Source organism: Neomonachus schauinslandi, chromosome X (genome assembly GCF_002201575.2).
Source record: "Neomonachus schauinslandi chromosome X, ASM220157v2, whole genome shotgun sequence".
Classification (NCBI taxonomy): Eukaryota; Metazoa; Chordata; class Mammalia; order Carnivora; family Phocidae; genus Neomonachus; species Neomonachus schauinslandi.
The window spans coordinates 64116920-64141694 of NC_058419.1; the positions used below are offsets into that span (position 1 = coordinate 64116920).

Genomic DNA, 24775 nt, shown 5'->3' on the forward strand with positions numbered 1-24775 from the left:
CTCTTTTCCCAAACTTCAAGTTAAACATTTCTGTACTCCACGAGTGATAATGGTTATAAATATGTTACTTTTCCAAAGCTCAATATTCATTTGTATTTTACTGGGGCCACCTAAAGACCTTATCCCAAACATAGCACCTGCTTTCACCTGCCCAAGACCATCGATCCACAGAACAAAACAATTAGAGTAAGTTAAATTTAAAAGGTACAAAATTAAGACTCATTGTAATAGATTCAGAGTGACAAAACTGGAGGAGGCATTAGAGGTATTGAGGTAAAATCCTCAGAGATGGTTCCATACAAATTTTAGGATTGTTTGTTCCAGCACTTTGAAAAATGTCATTGGAATTTTAATCAGGATGCCACTGAAGGTATAGATTGCTCTGGGTAGCATAGACATTTTAACAATGTTTATTCTTCCGATCCATGAGCATGGAATGTTTTTCCATCTTTTTGTGTCTTCTTCAATTTCTCTCATGAGTGTTCTGTAGTTTCTAGAGTATAGATCCTTTACCTCTTTGGTTAGGTTTATTCTGAGGTATCTTATGGTTTTTGGTGCTATTGTAAATGGAATCATTTCTCCAATTTCTCTTTCTACAGTTGCATTGTTAGTGTATAAGAAAGCAACTGATTTCTGTGCACTGATTTTGTATCCTGCCACATTACTGAATTGCTGTATGAGTTCTAGTAATTTCCGGGGGGAGTCTTTTGGGTTTTCCACATAAAGTATCGTGTTGTCTGCAAAAAGAGAGTTTGACTTCTTCTTTGCCAATTTGAATACCTTTTATTTCTTTTTGTTGCCTGATTGCTGTTGCTAGGACTTCTAGTATTATGTTGAACAATAGTGGTGAGAGTGGGCATCCTTGACGTGTTCCTGATCTCAGCTTTCAGGCTCTCAGCTTTTCCCATTGAGGATGATATTCGCTGTGGGTTTTTCATAGATGGATTTTATGAGCTTGAGGAATGTTCCCTCTATCCCTATACTCTGTTTTAATCAGGAAAGGATGTTGTATTTTGTCAAATGCTTTTTCTGCATCAATTGAGAGGACCATAGGGTTCTTCTCCCTCCTCTTATTAATGTGTTCTATCACATTGATTGATTTGCAAAAGTTGAACTACCCTTGCATCCTGGGGATAAATCCCACTTGGTTGTGGTGGATGATCCTTTTAACGTACTGTTAGATCCTATTAGCTAGGATTTCGTTGTGGATTTTGGAATCCATATTCATCAAGGATATCAGTCTGAAATTCTCCTTTTTGATGGGGTCTTTGCCTGGTTTGGGGATTAAGGTAATGCTGGCCTCATAGAATGAGTCTGGATTCCTTCTATTTTTTGAAATAGCTTCAGGAGAATAGGTATTATTTTTTCTTTGATTGTTTGGTAGAATTCCCCAGGGAATCCATCAGGCCCTGGACTCTTGTTTTTTGGGAGGTTTTTAATCACTGCTTCAATCTCGTTACTGGTTATTGGCCTATTCAGATTGTCAGTTTCTTCCTGTTTCAGTCGTGGCAGTGTATAGGTTTCTAGGAAGGCATTCATTTCATCCAGATTGCTTAGTTTATTGGCATATAGTTTTTGATAATAATTTCTAATAACTTTTTCTCTTTCCTTGGTGTTAGTTGTGATCTCTCCCCTTTCATTCATAATTTTATTAACTTGGGTCCTTTCTCTTTTCTTTTGGGTAAGTCTGACCAGTGATTTATCAATCTTGTTAATTCTTTCAAAGAACCAGCTTCTAGTTTCATTGATCTGATCTACTGTGTTTCTGGTTTCTAATTAATTGATCTCTGCTCTAATCTTAATTATTTATCTTCTAATGCATGGTTTAGGCATTGTTTGTTGCTTTTTCTCTAGTTCTTTAAGGTGTAGAGTTAGTTGGTGAATTCAGGATTTTTTGAGTGAGGCTTGGATGGCTATGTATTTCCCCCTTAGGACTGCCTTTGCAGTATCCCATAGGTTTTGGACCAATGTGTTTTCATTCTCATTGGTTTCCATGAATTGTTTAAGTTCTTCTTTGATTTCCTGGTTGACCCAAACATTCTTGAGCAGAGTGGTCTTTAGCTTCTAAGTGTGTGAATTTCTGCCAAATTTTTTCTTGTGATTGGGATCCAGTTTTAAAACGTTATGGTCTGAGAATATGCAGGGAATCATCTCAATCTTTTGGTATTGGTTGAAACCTAAAATTTGTATGGAATCAGAAAAGACCCCGAATCACCAAGGAAATGTTGAAAAAGAAAAACAAAGCTGGGGGCATCACGTTGTCCAATTTCAAGCTATATTACAAAGCAGTGATCACCAAGACAGCATGGTACTGGCACAAAAACAGACATATAGACCAATGGAACAGAATAGAGAACCCAGATATGGACCCTCAACTCTATGGTCAAATAATCTTCGACAAAGCAGGAAAAAATATCCACTGGAAAAAAGACAGTCTTTTCAATAAATAGTGCTGGGAAAATTGGACAGCCACATGCAGAAGAATGAAACTCGACCATTCTTTAACACCATACACAAAGATAAACTCAAAATGGATGAAAGACCTCAGTGTGAGACAGGAATCCATCAAAATCTTAGAGGAAAACATAAGCAGTAACCTCTTTGACACTGGCCACAGCAACTTCTTTCAAGATACATCTCCAAAAGCTAGTGAAACAAAAGCAAAAATGAACTTTTGGGACTGCATCAAGATAAAAAGCTTCTGCACAGCAAAGGAAACAGTCAACAAAACAGAGAGGCAACCCACAGAATGGGAGAAGATATTTGCAAATGACACTCAGATAAAGGGCTGGTATCCAAGTTCTATAAAAAACTTTTCAAACTCAACACCCAAAAAACAAATAATAAAGTCAAAAAATGGGCAGAAGACATGAAAAGACACTTCTCTGAAGAAGACATACAAATGGCTAACAGACACATGAAAAAATGTTCATCATCATTAGCCATCAGGGAAATTCAAATCAAAACCACATTGAGATAGCACTTTACACCAGTTAGAATGGCAAAAATTGAAAGGGCAAGAAATAACAAATGTTGGAGAGGTTGTGCAGAAAGGGGAACCTACACTGTTGGTGGGATGCAAGTTGGTACAGCCACTTTGGAAAACAGTGTGGAGTTTCCTCAAAAAATTAAAAATAGAGCTACCCTATGACCCAGCAATTTCACTGCTGGGTATTTACCCCAAAGACACAGATGTAGTGAAAAGAAGGGAAACATGCACCCCAATGTTCATAGCAGCAATGTCCACAATAGCCGTCTGTGGAAAGAGCTGAGATGCCTTTCAACAGATGAATGGATAAAGAAGATGTGGTCCATATATACAATGGAATATTACTCAGCCATCAGAAAGGATGAATACCCAACTTTTACATCAACATGGATGGGACTGGAGGAGATTATGCTAAGTGAAATAAGTCAAGCAGAGAAAGTCAATTATCATATGGTTTCCCTTATTTGTGGAACATAAGGAATAGCATGGAGGACATTAGGAGAAGGAAGGGAAAAATGAAAGGGGGTGAATCAGAGGGAAAGATGAACCATGAGAGACTATGGACTCTGAGAAACAAACAGGGTTTTAGAGGGGAGGGGCGTGTGAGGATGGGTTAGCCTGGTGATGGGTATTAAGGAGGGCACGTACTGCATGGAGCACTGGGTGTTATGCGAAACCAATGGATCTTGGATCACCACAACAAAAACTAATGATGTATTGTATGGTGACTAACATAACATAATAAAATTTAAAAAAATAAAAGATAAAAAAATAAAATAATAAAATAAAAAGCTAAAAAAAAAAACCCGAATGATGTATTGTATGGTGACTAACATAACATAATAAAATAAAATTTAAAAAAAAGAAACTTAATTTGCACACAAAATCATCACTTTTGTCTATACACAACTGTTAATATTCCTTTGGTTAAATAAAAATTATAGGCGTAAAAAAAATCCTCAGTGAATGGAAGAGAATTTTCCAAGATCAAACAGTGTTAGAGCCAAGACTAGAAGTTAGATCCTTGAATTCTAGTCGAATTATCTTTCCAAAATCCCATACTTCCTCAAAGTGTTTGGGTTTGTTTCATTCTAAGAACAAAATAAAACAACCATTTTACCCTTATGTAAAGATGAAAACAGAGAAAAATAAATTCTAATCAACAAATACCACAAACAATAAAGGTCAATATCAAATCTCTTTTACTGAGATAATTAACAAATCCTGAGTTAACTGGCTCTCTTGCAGTTTTTTAGAATAGTAGCTCTGGTTCCCCCATCCCCCAACCCCTGGTCCACATCTCTCCAGGGGTGGCATTAGCAGTCTCTTTTCTTCAATTGCCATTTCCAGACCCAAACATTCCTCCTCTAATGTACCAAAATTTTTATCCTTTGGAACACATGCCATCTAGCTCTACCATTCTTTCCTTCCACTTCAATGCCATTTGTTGACCACTGCCCCAGTCCTTTAATGAGGCCTCTAGTTCCAAGCTATTTTACCATTTCAAATCACGACATCATCTAGAAAGATTCCACTGTCCATTTAAATAATCCACTTATTACCTTAGCTCAATGTGGTTTTTTGAGCTTTGTAACCACAATCAATTTTTTTTTTTAAACAAACTCTGCTCCCCTGGCCACATCTGAACATTACCATAAGGCAAAACTACTTCATCTAAAAACACAAATGCACTGGGTGTTATACGCAAACCATGAATTAGGTAACGATACATTAAAAACTAATGATGTAATGTATGGTGATTAACATAACATAATAAAAAAAAATAAAAACATAAATGCAAATATCTCACTAATGAACTCCAAGACATTCTCCTTCCAGTTCTCTTACTTCTTTCTATATTCTTTTCTCTGACCTATAGTCATTTAACCCCTCCCTTTTTCCCAGTGTGCAATTTGTCTCTCTTCACTTCCTTCTCTATCTGGTTTGGACACCATGGACCTCAATTTTTCCCTTTACCAGGACCCTCAACTCCCTTTTCCTTTTATTTAAATCATATCTGCCATGTGAAACCCCAGTCCTGAAGCAATCTAAGCACCCCCTTCTCTGCTGTTGAACCAAAACACCTAAGAGCGGCAAGGGAGAAAACTACACAACCATACAGAGAGTGACCACTACAAATCCTGTCTAACAGGGCTTCAGTGTAGTTCAGAAATTCTTCTAGTCACCTCCTTATCCCATTATCCTCATGAGTAATTTCAAATCTCTTTTCTGAATCCCATTCACAACTGCCCACCTCAAGAAAATTCTATCATCTCTTATGCACTAAGAAAAATAGAGGTCATCAGGTAAGAACTTCCATGACTTACTGTCCTCAACCCTACAAATTTGTCTCTATCTGTAGCCATCCTTAACTCCTTTCCTCCTGACATCTCAGTGGGAAGAAGTATTATTCCTTCTCCTGTTTATTGCTTATCACATTCCTTCCTGCTTTCTTGACAACCTTGCTATTTCCTTCCTATTATCTGTCTCCCTTCAGTATATGAACTTATTCAAGTATCTCAACCTTAAAAACGACAACAATATCAACAACAATAATTCCCTGGGCCCTATTTTTCTCCTCTAATTTTCTCTCTCTACTTCACATACAACTTTGTAAAAAGAAAAAAGATGAGTCTTTCTCCACTTCCTCACCACCAATTTACTTCTCAATGTACAGTAATTTGGCTTCTATTCCAACCACCACTTTCACAAGGGCCACTGCTGACTTGCTAGTTTCTCAGGTAACTGAATCATTTTAAACCATGATCATACTTAATTTCTCTGGTCATTTACAATTAATTGAAACATATCTTCATCCTTTGAAACTATCTCCTACTAACTTTCTAGAAAGTTTAGTTTCCTTCAAGGGTTCTTCCTTCTTTTTCCCCCTTATATTATTTTGTTATAACATTAAAAATATGTTCAAACAAGATGTAACTTCCTTACCTTTATGGCATATGATACACTGTGAAACCAAACCAAACTTACAAACTGAACATGCACAATATTACAAAACTCAAAAAACTACATTAATGGGTAGATACTATCAATTGCTGTGACAATATTATCTATGTTTCATTTAGATAACATATTATCTGTTTCATTAAATACAAAGCTGTATTTGTTTGCTTTATGCTTGACTGACCAATGTGCAACTTGATTTGATTCTAAGCATAATGGAGTATCATTTGAGTCACTGTAATTATCAATGTTGTTTATTTTTCTTTTTAACAATTGACTCTTTTTATCTACCATATGCTATTTTGATGAAACAGTCAAGTGAATGCTATCTCAAAGTTTCCAAAAACTTAATTTCCCCAACTTCTATCTTAAACTCAATTATCTTTCAATGTTCCCTATCTTTATAATGGCACAATCATCTACCTAGTTACCCAACTCAGAAATTTTGGTGTCATCCTGAAAAACTCTATCTCCCTTTTTTTCTTTTTTCTTTTTTTTTTTAAAGATTTTATTTATTTATTTGAGAGAAAGAATGAGATAGAGAGAGATCATGAGGGGGGGAGGGTCAGAGGGAGAAGCAGACTCCCCATTGAGCAGGGAGCCCAATGCGGGACTCGATCCCAGGACTCCAGGACCATGACCTGAGCCGAAGGCAGTCGCCCAACCAACTGAGCCACCCAAGTGCCCCTCCCTTCTTTTCTAATAGGATATAATGTAATTGGTTATAAACAGAACTAATTTGCTCCCTTCTTTTCATTCCCCTTACCTTTAAGTCAACACCTCAGAACTGGTTATTTGAACTAACAAGAGCCCTCAAGTATTTTGTCTCTCTCCTTGCTCCCCTTTCTAATCCATTCTTCATAGAGCTTTTAGAGTGATCTTCCTAAAGTACTCTTCCTGATGTCCCAAAATTATGTCATTTTATTGCCCAAAACCCTTCAGTTGCCTGTGGGTTAGGTACAGAATAATTCCAAACCCCTTAGCACGGAATGTGAGGCCTGTGTCCAAATCATATTCATCTATCTCCTACAATGTGCACCTCTCTATAGGTACTCAGAGAATTATTTTTGAATTGTATCCTCAAAGAAAGACATAATAACTTCAAGTATATTTCTTCCAAAAGACATTAATAATATGAAAATGCCAGCTATTTCAGGACAGAATCTTCTGAGATATGACCCATTTCATCATTCATGGATGTCCAGGTCAAGAGCACAAAGTCATCTGGGTTTTTTTAGCAAGTAAATGAATGTAACTAAGATTCTAAGCTCCAGATTTTTAAAGCTGTGGATGGACGTGACACATATGTCATGCTCCTGGCTTTGAATATCTTTGAAGACACTTGTAAAAATGTCATGGTGAAATCCCTGGCACTTTTTTTCCTTATCACTTGGGACTGTGAAGGTTAGAACTCAGAAAGCTGGGCACCTGGGTGGCTCAGTCATTAAGCATCTGACTTTAGCTCAGGTCATGACCTCAGGGTCCTGGGATTTAGCCCCACATGGGGCTCCCCACTCAGTGGGAAGTCTGCTTCTCCCTCTGCCCCTCCTGCCACTCAAGTGCTCTATGTGTGTGTATTTGTGTGTGTCTCTCTTATGAATAAATAAAATCTTTACAAAAAAAAAGCTGAACTTAAAATAACTTAGATTTGATCTAAAGTTGTTAAAGAAGGCCATGACTATTGGGAATGCACTGAATATTAGAAATCAGTGGGTATTGATGAATAAGATATTCTTTTTCTGGAAATATAAAAAAAGGAACATGGGCATTATTGTTAGACACACCTGTGTTTGAATCTTGGCAGCTTCCCCTTAATTGTGTCACTTTAGTCATTATTTAACTTTTCTGAACCCAAATTATCTGCAAATAGAGATAATAAAACATATTATACTTTTATCACAGGATTGTTATGATGATCAAGAGATGAAATCATGTATGTAAGAAACTACCTGGTCCAGAAAGTTTCCCATACCTTCATTGTTATCTTAAACTGACTACCATCTTCAACTACATTGGCATATCTACTGTAAAATAACAAAATAAAGAGATCATCAAGAAACAAACAAGTAAAGGGGAATAAAAGAGAGAAGGAGAGAGAGAGGAACCAAGAAATTGACTCTTAACTATAGAGAACAAACTGATGGTTACCAGAAGAGAGGTGAGTGGGATGGTGGGTGAAATAGGTGATGGGGATTAAAGAGTACACTTATCATGATGAGCACTGAATAACATATAGAATTATTGAATATATTGTATACCTGAAACTAATATAACACTGTATGTTAACTATACTGCAATTAAAATTTTAAAAACTTAATAAAAAAAGATTGTGGGGAAAGAGCATAAAATTGCTTTGAAAGAACTAAAAACTATAGAACTGATGTAAATTTAACAGAGACATATTGAAGGTACTGAAGGAACAAATCCACTGTCTAGCACATAGTAAATTTCTAACAAATTCTTTTTTAATGCAAATGAAGAGAGAGAGAGAAAAGTAAAAAGAAGTCAGTGTAATAAAGTACTCCTAAATGAGTAAGCTATCAGTGGGTAGAATATTTCAGGTAGTCTCATAACAGTACCAATATTCTCAACTCCTGATCTCTATTTCTCTAGAATCTCATAGATTATGGTTTCCAGGATTTTTTTGTTAGATAATTTGCCTCTGTCATCTGTCCTAACAACCTACCAATTACCTTGCCTTTTGAACACAAACTCTGCCCAGGTCTGGTGCCACATAATATTTGTGAGCATGACACAGGGTGTAAGATCTACATTGTACTTCTAAATTTACCTTTAACACATTCTCTCCATTTGGGTCACTGCTATTAGACAGCAACTGATGCACACAAAAGGATATGAATAATAGATAGATAATAGATAGATTTTAATGGTATGAAAATGAAATACAGGAGGTACCTGGGAAAAAATATGTCCAAAAGGCTTTTCTTTTGGTCTTTTAAAATTGTTATTTTTATTCCAGTTAGTTAAAATACAGTCTTATATTAGTTTCAGGTGTACAATATACTGATTCAACAATTCCATACATCACCCGATTCTTATCACAAGTGCACTCCTAAATTCTAAACACTTATTTAACCCATCCCCCAATGCCCCTCCCCTCTGGTAATAGTTTGTTCTCTACAATTAAGAATCTGTTACTCCTTTTTTAAAGATTTTATTTATTTATTTATTTATTTATTTATTTATTTGAGATAAAGAGAGAGAGAGCACAAGCTGGGGGACAGAGGGAGAGGTAGAAGCAGCGAGCCTGACATGGGGCTCAATCCCAGCAGCGAGCCTGATGTGGGGCTTGATTCCAGGACCCTGGGATCATGACCTGAGCCAAAGGCAGACGCTTAACCGACTGAGCCCCCCAGGTGCCCCAAGGATCTGTTTCTTGATTTATCCCTTTCTCTCTCTCTTTTTTTCCCCTTTGCTCATTTGTTTCTTAAATTCCACATATGAGTGAAATCATATGGTATTTGTCTTTCTCTGACTTACTTATTTTGCTAAGCATTAATTATACTCTCTACTTCCATCCATGTCATTGCAAAGTGCAAGATTTCACTTTTTATGGCTGAATAATATTCCATTATATATCATATATATTATATGATATATATGAATATATATCCATTATATATATGAATAATTATTCATATATATCACATCATATATATTCATATATATCATATCACTTCTTTATCCAATCATCAATCAATAGATACTTGGGCTGCTTCCATAACTTGGCTATTGTAAATAATGCTGCAATAAACATATCAGTGCATGTATTCCTTTGAATTTGTGTTTTTGTATTATTTTGGTCAATATCTACTAGTGGGATTACTTGATCATAGGGTAGTTCTATTTTCAACTTTTTAAGGAATCTCCATACTGTTTGCCAGAGTGGCTGCACCAGTTTGCATTCCTACCAACAGTGCATGAATGTTCCTTTTTCTACACATAAATGCCAACACTTCTTTCTTGTGTCTGTTTTTGTTTTTTGGGTTTTTGTTTTTTTTTTTTTTAATTTTAGCCACACAGACAGGAGTGAGGTGATATCTCATTGTAGTTTGGGTTAACATTTCCCTGATGATGAGTGATGCTCAGCATCTCCCTATATAACTGTTGGCAATCTGTATGTCTTTGGAAAAAAATGTCTGTTCATGTCTTCTGCCCATTTTTTAAATTAGATTATTTGTTTTTTGGCGTGTTGAATCTTATACATTTTATTATATATTTAGGACACTAATTCTTTATTGGATAAGTCATTTGCAAATATCTACTCTTACTTAGTAGGTTGTTTTAAGTTTTGATTTTTTTTCCTTTACTGTGCAAAAGCTTTCTATTTTGTTGTAGTCCCTCCCAATAGTTGATTTTTACTTTTGTTTTCCTTCCCTCAGGAGACTTATCTAGAAAAAGTTGCTATAGCCAATGTCAAAGAAGTTACTGCTGTGTTCTCTTCTAGTTTCATGGTTTCAGGTCTCACTTTTGGTCTAATCCATTTTGAGTTTGTTTTTGTATATGGAGTAAAAAAGTGGTCCAGTTTCTTTTGCAAAATACCATTTGTTGAAGAGACTGTCTTTTTCCAATTGGATATTTCTTCCTGATTTGTTGAAGATTAATTGACCATATAACTGTGGGTTCATTTTTGGGTTTTTGATTCTGTTCTATTGATTTATGTGTCTATTTTTGTGACAGTACCATACTGTTTTGATCACTACAGCTTTGTAATATAACTTGAAATCTGGAATTGGGATGCCTCCAGCTTTGCTTTCCTTTTTCAAAATTGCTTTGGCTATTCAGGGTCTTTTGTGGTTCCATACAAATTTTAGGATTGTTTGTTCTAGTTCTATGAAAAAAAAGCTGTGGGTATTTTGACATAAATTGCATTAAATGTGTAGAATGCTTTGAGTAGTATAGACATTTTAGCAATATTTATCCTTCTAATGCATGAGCATGGAATGTCTTTCCATTTTTTGTGTGTTGTCTTCAATTTCTTACATCAGTGTTGTATAGTTTTCAAAGTACAGGTCTTTCACCTCTTTGGTTAGGTTTATTCCAAAGTATCTGATTTTTTTGGTGCAATTATAAATGGGATTGTTTGCTTAGTTTCTCTTTCTGCTGCTTCATTATTGGTGTACAGAAATGCAACAAATTTCTGTACATTGATTCTGTGACTTAACTGAATTTGTTCATCAGTTTTAGCAGTTTTTTGGTGAATTGTTTCAGGTTTTCTATATATAGTATCAGGTTGTCTGCAAATAGTGAAAGTTTTCCTTCTTCATTACCAGTTTAGATACTTTTATTTCTTTTTGTTGTCTGGTTGCTGTGGCTAGGACTTCCAGTACCATGTTGATTAAAAGTAGTGAGAATGGACATCCTTGTCTTCATCCTGACCTTAGGGGAAAAGCTCTCAGTGTTTCCCCATTAAGGATGTTGTTAACTGTGGAGTTGTTATATTTGGCCTTTATGTTGTTGAAGTATGTTCCCACTATACCTACTTTGTTGAGGGTTTTTATCATGAATGGATATTCTTTGTCAAACGTTTTTTCTGCATGTATTGAAATGATCATATGGTCCTTATTCTTTCTCTTATTGATGTGATGTATCACATTGATAGATTAGCAAATATTGAACCAGGCTTGAAACCCAGGATTAAGTCCCACTTGATTGTAGATAATTAATTTTTAATGTATTGATGAATTGGGTTTGCTAGTACTTTGTTGAGGATTTTTGCATCTATATTCATCAGGGATATTTACCTGTAGTTCTCTTTTATAGTGGTGTCATTATCTGGTTTTGGTGTCAGAGTCATTCTGGCCTCATAGACTGAATTTGGAAGTTTTCCTTTCATTTTGATTTTTGGGAATAGTTTGAGAATAGGTATTAACTCTTCTTTAAATGTCTGGCAAAATACACCTGTGAAGGCATCTGATCCTGGATTGTTGTTTGTTGGAAGTTTTTTTATTACTGGCTTAATTTCTTTGCAGGTTATCAGTCTGTTCAAATTTTCTATTACTTCTAGTTTCAGTTTTTTTTGTTTATACGTTTCTAGGAATTTATCCATTTCTTCTAGATTGTCCAATTTTTTGGCATATAGTTTTTCGTAACATTCTCTTACAATTATATTTCTATGGTGTTGGTTGTTATTTGTTCTCTCTCATTTGTGATTTTATTTTAGTCCTTTCTCTTTTTTTCTTGATAAGTCTTGCTAGAGGATTATCACTTTTATTGATTGTTTCAAAGAACCATCTCCTGGTTTCATTGGTATGTTCTATTGATTTTTTTTTTTTTTTAGTTTCTACATCATTTATTTCCTCTCTAATCTTTATTATTTCTTTCCTTCTGCTGGTATGAGGTTTTGTTTGTTGTTCTTTTTCTAGTTCCTTTACATGTAAGGTTAGGTTGTTTGAGATTTTTCTTGCTTTTTCAGAAAGTCCTGTATTGCTATAAACTTCCCTCTTAGAACCACTTTTGCTTGATCCCAAAGGTTTTGGACCATTCATTGTATTTTCATTTTCATTTGTTCCTGTGTATATTTAGTTTTTCCCTTTATTTCCTACTTCACCCATTCACTGTTTAGTAGCATGTTATTTAACCTCCATGTATTTGTGCTCTTTCCAGATTTTTAATTGTGATTGACCTCTAGTTTCATAGTGTTGTGGTCAGAAATGGTGCATGGTATGACTTTGATGTTCTTGAATTTGCTGAATTTTGACGGCTAATGACGTTTTGATGGCTAATATGTGATCTATCCTGGAGAATGTTTCATGTGCACTTGGAAAGAATGTTTATTCTGCTGTTTTAGGATGGAATGTTCTGAATATATCTGCTAAATCCATCTTTTCCAGTATGTCATTCAAAGCCATTGTTTCCTTGTGTATTTTCTGTTTAGATGATCTGTCCACTGATACAAGTGTGGTGTTAAAGTCCCCTACTATTATTGTATTATTACCAATTAACTCCTTTATATTTTTTATAAATTATTTTATGTATTTGTGTGCTCCCATGTTGTCTAAATATTTACAATTGTTATATCTTCTTGTTGGATCATCCCCTTATGATTATATAGTGTCCTTTGTCTCTTGTTACAGTCTGTTTTAAAGTCTATTTTGTCCAATATAAGTATTGCTACTCCAGCTTTCTTTCACATCCATTTTCATGATAGGTGTTTCTCCATCCCCTTTCAATCTGCAGATGTCTCTAGGTCTAAAATGAGTCTCTTTTTAGGCAGTAAATAGATGGGTCTAAGTTTCTTTATCCATTCGGTCACCTTATGCCTTTTGATAGGAGCATTTAGTCCATTTACATCCAAAGTAATTATTGATAGATAGCATTTATTGCCATTTTATTACTAGTTTTGTGATTGTTTCTGAAGATTTTCTCTGATCCTTTCTTGTCTTTCTCTCTTTCATGGCTTGTTGGTTTTCTTTACCTATATATTTGGATTTCTTTCTCTTTATTCTTTGCATATTTATTAGTGGTTTTTGATTTATGGTTACCATTAGGTTTGTATATAACATTAAAGATGCCCATTTTTATTAGCTTTAATTGTTGTGCCCTGTTTTTAACTTAGTGAAAGGGTTTTTTCATTCAACCTTTTTTATTATTATTATTTCTTTCCTTCTGCTGGTATTAGGTTTTTTCCCCTTCTATAGCCTCTGCCCCTGCTCACTGCCTAGAAAAGTCATGCCATTTGTGACAGGCAAAGACAGCACACAGCTCATTGAAAAATCTATTTTTTGGGGAACAGCTAATACCCAGGCATGCTCTGCTTTAGAGGGAGGTGTGTCAAGCACTCCACATATGAATATCTGAACATGAAACCAATAATGGCCCAGAACAAACCAAAGCTGTGGACAGAAACATAACTGCAAGTGTTTTAGCAGGAAACAAGCAGGTGAATTAACAGTAAAATACATGTCTTCATAACCAACCAGACAACTTTCATTTTATTCTTCTTGAGATGTCTGGGAGCAAATTGGGTACATTGGTCAGAAACTAAATAATTTCTGGTCAGTGTTCAAAAGCAAAATACCTTCTCTGGTCTGCAGAGAGCCAATATAGAATTGAGAAAAGACTCTGAAAACACATTCAGCTTTGCTTAAACAGGATAGGATTTTTCTCTCCTTCAAGTCCTGACTAGTTCACAATTCACCTCTGTTAAGGAACAGGCAGCTATACATTTTCCTTATAAATTCCAAACAGCTACTGCTCATTTGCATCTCCTTCTTCAAATCCAGCCATCCCAGTTCCTCTGAGGTTAGCTGCCCAGAAGCTAAGAAGAAATGTTTTCTCTATGAATGCATAATTGGTCATTGATGAAGAAACAGGCACTCACTCAGTCTTACCTGACCTAGGAAAAAAGTTTCTAACCATATTTCCAGATGTCCATGTCAGTCAACACAATCTCCATATAATTTATAAGGTATTAAATATCAAAAATAATGGATCTTTTCAGTTAGCATCTTGGCAGATGATGATAGCAGTACATTTTATTTGAGAAGCCAGCACAGACTTCTCCCAGTAAAACTGCAAAGAGAAAACTGAGTATTGGCCCCAGATCCTACTAGAAAAAAGCTGCCATTATACTCCATTACAGTTAAAGCTATGTATGTACCTCCTGGATGGCATCCAATCACATAGAACTTTTCCCTCCCTCTTAATTTTTTTAAATTTTTTATTAAAAATATGTCCTCTCAATGGCTAGACAGTGGTTTCTAATAAAGAAATAAACTGAAAATCAACCGGGGGAATGTGTGTTGAAGGTAATGGGAGATTTTTTCAGAATCACCAGTAACAAGATACTTCTTTGTAGTCAACTTTCTGTGCTATGTGACATGCCATAGGGACTAAACGCTCCAGTCTAATGTATAACTCAGAAGTGCCAGCGAAGTGCCAGAAAGTACAAATTAAATGAGGGGAAACTGCAAAAGGAAAGGTGGAGTTATTTACTTAGGACTTGAATATAGTTTAAGAGTTTTAAACATGCTCAAGTTTGTTTTCTCTCTCTGAGCTCTTCTTTGAATATCTGGAAAGATATTTGGGCATCCTTACATTCTACAGAAAAAAAAAAACCTCAAAAGTAAAAGATGATAAAGTAATTAAAGTAGCCTTTTTAGGCCGATTGTATTCTAAAAGTAAGACATTTTACTCTTCAATGTTCAGGTTCTGATGAAAGTCAGTATGAAGCAGTTGGAAAAGATGTTGCACTTTAGGGAAAAGAGGAGTCTCAAAGGATAAATAGAAGGTCAGTAGAGTAGAGCAAGGGCCTTAAAGTCATACAAACTTGGTTTCCCATTTCAGATCTACCACTTTTGTTTATTCACAAATATCACTTGAGTGTCTACTATATGCTAGATACTGTACTGAAATAGAATAATATTATTGCTGCCCTCATGGAACATACATCTTATGGACAGTGACAGACACTGAACAAATAAGTTAAACAGAAGAATATCAGAGAGTGCCTTGAAGAAAATTATAATAGGGTACAGTGACAATAGTAATGGCATATCTATTGTAGATTGAATGATCAGGAAAGGCCTCTCTGAAGAGGTGACATCTGAACCTGAATGATAACAAAGAGCCACCCACATGGCGACATAGTGGAAAACTATTCTAAACAGAGATAACATCAAAAGCAAAGGCCCTAAGACAAAAATGAGCTTCATCTGTTAAAGGAACGGAAAGAAGACCGGTGTACCTAGAGTTCAAGTATGAAAAAGAATAGTAAGAGATGAGGTTGAGCAATAGATAAGAGCCTTATCTTGGGAAGCCTTACCATGGTTAGGTGTTGGATTTCATAAAGACCCACTTAATAACTACAAAACTTTGGGCAAGTTGCTTAACTCTGTCTCATTTCCTTCACTTGTAAAAAAAAAGATAATAAAAATACCTACCTCTTATGATTGTTGTAAAGATTAAAAGAGAAAATATATGTAAAGCACAATGCCTGACACATAGTAAATACTCAATAAATGTAATTGTTATTATATATTAGAATAAGTCTCTCTGTAACTGGAGGCTTAGAATCAGACAGGCTGTATGCAAGTCGTGGTTCTGTCACTGATTGATTGGCTGTATGACTTTGACCAAGTTACTTAAGGTCCCTAAGCCTCAGTTTTATCATCTTAAAAACGAGGTTAGATTTTGTGTTCTACTTCCTGACACATATTGACCATTTGAAATGTATTAATTAATATTGTTATTGTTATTATTCAAACTCTTTCTGGTCTCATAAGTGGGAGTAGGCAGCCACTTTTGTGGAATGTTTTCAAAAAAACTTAGAAGGATTTCTTTTCCCCAAAGCCTCCCTCTTCTTCTCCTTAATGGCAGAAGTTCCACCATTAAAAATGTGTTCCTTATGCTTACGACTCAGTCCTGGCTGGTCAAAAGAGTACTGGTTAAGAAAACAGGCTTTAATGACATACAGAAATGGGATCAAATCAAACTGCCACTTAAAGTTCTATGACTGTTCTTCAGCTTGTTGAGCCTCAGTTTTCTTATCTGTAGAATGTGGCTAATCATAAAATCTCTCTCATGTTATTGTTGTGAAATAATGCGTGTAAATTTCTTAGCACAGTATCTGGCACTTAGTAAGCACCATCATCTATATCAGCATTATTAAGAAGTACTGTTAGTTCTGGCTCAGCGTCAATGACCCTAGAGTTCCAGCCTTAGAACTATCAGAGACCTCAGAGATAGCTGAGAACAACCTGCTTATTTTACTTATAGGGGAATTCAGGCATAAAGGGAGGAAAGTACTTGCTCACATTTACACAGTGAGTAGAAAAGCTTAGTATGAAAACCAGATTTGAGCTTCCAGCCCAAACTTCTTTATTACAACACAGAGTTAGCATTTAGATCTTGCTCAGGGAGCATATTTTGCTAAAAAGAATGGTGGAGATAGAGACAGAAATAGAGAAAAAAAGCAAGTGAGCCTCTTGCTGCAGGATGAAGCCTAAGGTCATGACATGAACAGCTTTGCTGACTGGAAGTTGCCTAGGCTTGGGTCTTCATTAGCCTTTTAAGGACTTTGTGGCTTGGACAAGAACATAAATACCCAAAGGTAGACAGACTAAACACAGAATCACAGAATTTGGACAATTCAGGGCTTTATAACCCTTCTAAAAACAAAGAAATGTGATGTTTTAAAATCAGAATTTCCTTATACTTCCTTATATGCATTGATAAGTATAGCATAAACTTAATTAAAATAATTGCACTTATTTAGGGAGAGGCATCCTTCTCTTTTTAATGTTTATGGTCTTTAAAGTTTTAATCCAGTCTTACTGTGGAGGCTGAGATTTGGTTCCAGGTACGTATTCCCCTTTATTTTGCTCTGTCTTTTCTATAGCAATTATCATCTGCCATTACTTTTTAACTTGGTTATATGTTTGTTTTTGGCTTTCCCTGCTCTGACTCTAGAATAGAGTATTTAAAACAGCTTTTTGTCTGTTATTGTTACCATTGCATCATCAATAATTAGAAGGGTGTCTGGCACATCATAGTTGATGTTCAAGAAATTTGTTAAATAAGTAAATAATGAATTCTCGGTCCCTAAGAATTCTGCCAAACTGAATTCCAAGAACTTCAAACTGCCTTGAACTAAGGCTAGTCCAGAAGTCCCAGAATCTTCACTGAAGAAGGTGACCCTTATTTTCAGCCTTGATACCACCAACTTGAGTGAGGAAGGTAACAAGCTGAGCAGTTTACCCTGGACTAGCAAATGGGAGGAGTGGAGGCTTTATAAAGTCTATAAAGTTGGAGCTTCTCCATGATTAGAAGGAAAGCTAGTTGTTATGGCCATAAAAGTCATCCCAGTCTTTGAGCCTGCCTGGGTTCCCTCACTGCCACATTTTAGGCCTCGCATTGGCTTTACTCCTCTATACTCCTGAACTTAGTACCTCTCTGGATGCTTGAGAAAGAATAGCTTCATTCCCAAATATTCAGAGAGTGAAAGAAGTGAAGCAGTAGGAAGTACATAGCTTTTTAGAAATCTGAATACAGAGTAAATTTTTACTCAGTAGTCTGTGCTTTGGCTTCCTTGTTAAAACAAACTGCTTCATAGTTTAAGAAGCATTTCACCAAGTCCTCCAGAATCAGGAGACATTTGGGGAAAGAATCCAAGCATATATGAAATGAGAACATAGATTTCCAGCTACTGCAGGCACTTTTGGAAAAGAGGGATATATAGAAACGCAGTGTATGTTTTGGACTCAGTGGTACACAGGGTAATGTTAAGAGTGGGACAAGAAAGTTGCAGTTGCCGAAGCCCTACCACGAGTTGAAGGATGCTGATGCTCAAGAGGACAGTCATGTCTCCCTATCCCAACCCTGCTTTAGTTATTTTAATTAACCAGATTCCTTTCCCAAGATGCAAACACCAATGGGAGGAGTAAAACCTGTGGGTGGAGGAATCTCATTCACACTTTAGTGTAAATCTATTCAACCTGTCATTGCCTTGACAGAGGTTTATGTATAGGTTTTGGTCCACAAAAAAGCAGTATTTCTGAAGAAGGTGAGGGGAGATGTTGGAGAGGGTCACAGGAAAGACAGCGTTTGGGAAACCATAACAAATATAAGATGCAGTGGTTTAGGGGTGGAGACAGAGATGGAAGAAGGTTAATGGAGATATAAAACAACCTCTGTCTCCATTTTTTCAGAAGACTTGGCCTAGAAGGTCATGAACAACAAAATTCCTATAATTTTAGACCTGACCTAGGGTTGATCACACTGGTAATGCTTTTAGAAAAGGCAGTGTTTGCTGTCATTTCATGGGAACCAACACATAATATGGTTTATAAGATCTTAGCATTGCTTTCCCTGAGAGTTAGAAGGTACAAGGGTGATAACTGGGAATTCCCTGGGCTGCCACACTGGGACCACCACTTATTCTAGTTATTGATCAGTCAGCTATCCAGCTCCAAAATCATCTCATTGTTGTCAGATGGTCTGTTTGCCCTGACTTTCTCCAGGACTCCTAGCTGTCCTAGGGAATTTAATCAAATCTGAGTAATCAGGAATCAGCTTGGCAAGAAGCCCCAAATAAATCAAAGCCAAATTAGACAAATCAGAGAAGGTAGAAGTTAATCTTCCAGCTTGATTCCTGAAAAGTCACCCAAGGGTTTGCCGTTTACAATTCTGCATTAGTCTTCAGACAGCCTGAAAAACAAAGTATTGGAATTTACTTGAGTACAAATATACTTAATAAGTTCTTTCTTGAAGGATGGAGAGAAAATAAAGGAAAAATGGCTCTGGGTGCCTACAAATAAAGGCAAAGTTTAATAAATAGTTGACCAAGTATAACTGCTAGATAATCCAGATATATTTATTACATTTGATGAGCATTTGAAATCCAAGTTGTAATTAAAGCTGAATTATTGCTTTTGTTTTTAAATGTAAAATAAAAATCAATTTTATATTTAATTATACATTGCATTTTGTTGGTTACATTGTTCATATGACACAAGTTTTTATTATTAGCATGTTATATTAACTATAAAAATTGAAATCACTTAAAATAAATTGAAATATGGAAAATTAAACAGAACTAAATATGGAGATTACACAAAAAATTAGTTAATTTTTTGATATATTTTATGTCAACCTGGTTAACATATCCCATTAAACTGTTTGGTGTCATCATCCTGAAATTTTATAATTTTGAGAGCCAAGGGCACAAACAAAAAGTTACATACAGTTTATACTTTACAAGTGGGAAAGAAAGAATACTAAAAAAACAAAAAGATTACTCATACTTTGATTACTAATTTGATCTTACAACATAACCTAACAAATGAACTTAGCCTAACTTAACCTAATTTAATTGAACTGAACCTAATGCTTATACATTCTATGTATAATGTTTTCACAAGACAATATAATGCATGATTATTTTTTAGGACTTTAGATAACAAGAAAAAAGTAATGCATTTTTGAAAGTTTAGTTTTATTATTGTTCTATCGTTTTAGCACTTTTTTTTCAATGATTCCCTAACCCAGGCTCAGATTTAGTCATTTTAGTCATTTGTGTCCTGGTAAGGAGACAGATCTTACAAAAGAAACTAGGCAATTTACTGTATATCAAGCCTGGAATTGTTTTTTTCTTTCTTTCTTTCTTTAATATAAGGCTCATCAACAAACAGTATTAAGTCAGGATTTGGTATTGGAGCATCCAAAAATTCTGTTCTTTTGATTTACAGAATCACAATGAAAACATTCTCCTCATTCAGTAATGGTTATATAGTTGTTGGAGAATGTTACACTAGCAAATGTTAATATAAGGAGGAGAAAATAATAATTCATAATTAATCAATTGGTATAAAAATGTTGGATAGTTTCCATTAGTGATAGGGATTTATACATACAGTAACATTTGATTTAAAGGTTTCATGTAAGGGGAGTGGGTGAGGGTATGGGTGAAATAGGTGATGGGGATGATTAAGGAGTGCACTTGTGATGAGCACAGGGTGATGTATAGAATTGTTGAATCACTATATTGTATACCTGAAACAAATATAACACTGTATGTTAACTATACTGCAATTAAAATAAAATAAAATATAAAGGATTCATGTAAGAAAAAATAAGGTTACATTATGCTCATGTTTTAAACTTAAAAATCAGTATTTTTAAATCTATATATCATCAGAAAGAAAAACAAAGGTTAATGAGAATTTTAAGAATTTGATTATTGTTTAAAATTTTTACCTTTTCTATTAATGTTTTATGGTATTTGGGGTTTTTGTTTTGTTTTGTTTTGTTTTTAATCACTTCCTGGCACAATTTAAGCAACTTACAAGATGCATTGTTCATGGAGGATTTACTTTAAAAGTCTTAGCATTTTTAAGTTGCCATATCATCCAAATATTTTAAAAATTAATTAATACAAATTCTCAGAATGTTTTATTGTTTTGCAATGTTTTAATTGTTTTGTCTTGTGTGTGTGTGTGAGGAATGTAGATGAGGGAATATATTTCCATTCCTTCTGACAGGAGCACCAATGTAGCACCTTTCAAGCTATATTGTGCTCAGAAGTTCTATTTACATATTTTAATATTCTTAAATCTACATTTCATCCAATAAACGGTAAAACATTTTAAAGATTATTTTATTTATTTTGTTGTTTAAGTGGGTTATAAAAAAAATGTTTTATTGTCTTTTGTATATTTGTAAATATTGATTTTAATTGCTCCTGAACTAGGCACCAGTTTAGTAGCTTCCTAACTGCATTTTGATCCAAAGCATCATATGAAAGCCATGGTATTTGCAAGTTTTACAAATGCTCAAAAAATACAAGTTTTAAATTTTTGTGTGTTTTGTTTTGTAGGGGGTTGTTTTATGAGTATTTTCACTCAATTTGGTCCTGATTTGGGCACAAATTTAGCAGATTTCTACCTGTATTGTACTCTAAAATTTCACACAAATGATACAGTATTTTTAAATTTACAGAACCTCAAAAAATAAATAAAATATAAATGCAAATGTTAGGAATTATTTTTTGTTGTTTTTATTGTTTTGAAATTTTTTTCTGAGTTTTATTTTATTGATTTGGGTTGGTTTATGTAGTTTTTTCAATATGCTCCTGACCTGGCCACAAATTTAGCAGCAATCTGGCTACATTGTGCTCCAAAATTTAATATGAGAGAATAAGTGATTTAAAGTTACAGATCTCTACTCTCCACCCAAAAAAACATTAAGAAAGTTTTAAGAAAGATTTTTAAATGTGTTTTATTGTTTTATTTTTTGTTAATATTTTGTTGTTAACTTTTTTTTTTCAATTTGCTCCTGACCTGGGCACAAATGCAGCAGTATTCTGGCTGCATTATGCTCCAAAGTTTTATATGAAGAATATTTTATAGAATCAGTCTCTCAAAAGAAAGATAATTGGAAATTAAGAAAAAATGTTGGTGTTGCTAGTTTTTTAATGGATATTTGTTGTTTTATGTGATTTTCTATTTTGTACTTATTTTGGGCACACATTTAGCAGCTTTCTGGATTTGAAGTTTCATATGGAAATTTTAATGTAGTATAAAAAAAAGGAAGATTTTTTTTTAAAAAATGACACTGCTGGGACCTGCAAATGTGTAAATCCAGTTACTTTTGTTTCTTCCCATCCATATTCAGGCAAACACAATTTATGTTTCTACTTTCAAAATATATACAATAAATTTTACCAGCTCTTTTAAATTTGACACATTTCTTATTAATAATGTTAGGCTAAAATATGTTCTTGAGCTAAAATATACTCTATGACAATACAAAAATGGAAAAAAAGACTCACATGTATCAGTAGTAACACAAAGTTTTTTTTTTAAATAATCCCTGAATTTGTTCTATATTTATAGGCCCAACCTAATTACCAAATATTACCAAAGTGGAAATATCTTTTAAAAAAATTTTAAAATAATCTCCATATCACTAAAGTCAAGGCCACTGGCTACTCATATAATGTGATACAATGAAATTACAACACAGCAGAAGAGTTTGGCAATCTCTTTTGGTTGTTGTAATTAGACCTGACCTATAATTATTGAACAAAACAGCATATGCACAATAAACATTCAAATAAATGTATCTGACTGTATTCAGTACATTAATCTATTTTCAGTATCATTAGCTTCAAACTGTCTTGTTCATAGCATAGGAAAAATCATAAGAAAGACCATATCTGGACCTAAAGACAGTTCTCATTACCTAAAAGGTGGATTCTAACATCAGTTCACCACCATTATGTGTTGTTTGATCACTAATCTCTTCTTGTATAGCTGGAAGGGAAGGCTTTGTGGTTAGAGGTGTTTCAGTCTTAAACAGGGACTCCATCTTGATATGGGTATTGATGTAGAAGGACTTCTGAAAAGACTCAAGGGTGAAGTAATAGATAAAAGGGTCAAAGCAACAGTTCAGAGTTGCAAGGCACAAGGTGATTGGGTACATAATCTTTGCAAATCTTTCCAACAAGCAATTAGTAATGGCTTGGGAGCGCACTAGAGCATACAGGAAGAGGACAGAGTTATAGGGTACAAAGCATACCATAAAGACTGCCATATGCACTGTGATCATCTTCAGCACTTTTTTCTTATTGGTCCCGATTTGAGACAGTGTAGCAGGCTTGCGAAGGGTTCTTAGCACCACAGAAGAGCAAGAGACATTCAATATCAGAGGAATGATGAAACCAACAACTTCAATAAATATGGTGATCTTGGACAGATAAGTCTTCCAGACACGTTTGGAGAAGCCCTCAAAGCAGGTGGTGGTTGCATTGTTGACATTAGTGGTGGAGAACAAAGAAGCTGAAATACCACCACTAAGGACTAGGATCCAGACTCCAGCACATACAATGGCAGAATTCCTCCTTGTCCTAATGGTACGAGATCGGAAGGGATAAACAATGGCCAGGAAACGATCCACGCTAATACAGGTGAGGAATAGCATGCTCCCATAGATGTTGGTGAGGAATGCAGTCCCAGAGATCTTGCAAAGGGTGTCACCAAAAGGCCAGTGACGGTTGAAATTGTAAAATATTTTGAAAGGTAGAGTGCAGACAAAGAGCAAATCAGAAAGGGCCAGATTGGTGATGAAAATAGCAGTCTCACTTCTCATTTTCATGCGGAAGCAGAAGACAAACAGAGAGGCACTGTTGGTTATCAGACCCAGGATGAATACAACACTGTAGACAGCACCATTTAGATTATACTTGAAGGAATCATCAACAATGCAAGTATTATTGGCAGTAGCATTGCCTAACCTGGGTCTGAAGCTTGAATTTAAATCTTGAAATTGAAAGTCAATGAATCTTCTGTCACCCATTGATTTTTTTTTTTTTTTTCAGAAGGCCTGCTGGCTGCAGGGTTCACCACTTTGAGACTAGAGACTGGTAAGAAATATTTTCCTCCTATGGGAGACAAGATGGAATGAATAATCAAATCTGCCTTCCATTCATTTCTATGGAGTAAAAGATACCCTGTCTACCCAGAATGGAAACAATATGCACATTCAACTGGTTTGACAAGTACATTTTGAGCACCAACCATATGTTAAAAGGTACTATAAGAGTATGTTGCAGGATTGGGAGAGATCACACTCAATATAATATATGCAATACCATATGTAGCATTGCAATGAACAGGAATAAGAGACTAAACAGCAATGGAGGAGACTAACAGCAATGGGTGGATGGGGATGGAGACTAAACAGCAATGGGGGATGGGGATGGAGAAACATTTAACTCTGATAGTTAAAATGACACTAATAATTTGAAATGTGTATGGAGTTTTTTAATTTTCAAAAAATGCGTTTTATTTGATTCCCAAAGGAACACCATAAGGTAGGCAAGAAAGGAATTTATCACCATATTACAGGAGAAGAAACTGAAGTTTATGTAATTTAGAATTACAATGTCAGAATTAGAAGAATGTGTAAATGGTACCGTCAGAACCAGAATTCAGGTTTTTCATTCCTAACCAAAGAATTGTTAAACTTATCTAAATTATATTGTTTCTCTTCCAATACTAGTAAACCTCATTGTCTGAATATTAGTTCTATTGCATGAGACTACAGGTCGATATGGGACCTCCAGGACATGCTCTTAAAGAAGTTATGACTAAACTTCTGAAGTAAATTATTGATTCACCTTTTTCTTCTAAAACGTGAGTTCAGAGAGCAAGGATCCTTCAGTTGATTAAAGCTTCTGGTGAAAAGATTTTTCACAGTATTACATAGCCTTTCTAGGGTGATAATTCAAATAAAAATCTCAGAGTTTCCCTCTTGCAGATTGTAGTTCCCTCTCCAAGTTTTTCTCTTCCTAGATGCCTAGCC

General features: G+C 35.0%; 1 protein-coding gene across 1 annotated transcript; it reads right to left on the reverse strand.

The window, feature by feature from the left end:
* Positions 1-22426: 22426 nt before the first annotated feature.
* Positions 22427-23767, reverse strand: LPAR4 (lysophosphatidic acid receptor 4). The gene has a single exon (XM_021688603.1). It carries the CDS (start codon positions 23765-23767, stop codon positions 22655-22657), a length of 1113 nt encoding a protein of 370 aa, XP_021544278.1. The 3' UTR covers positions 22427-22654.
* Positions 23768-24775: the final 1008 nt, after the last annotated feature.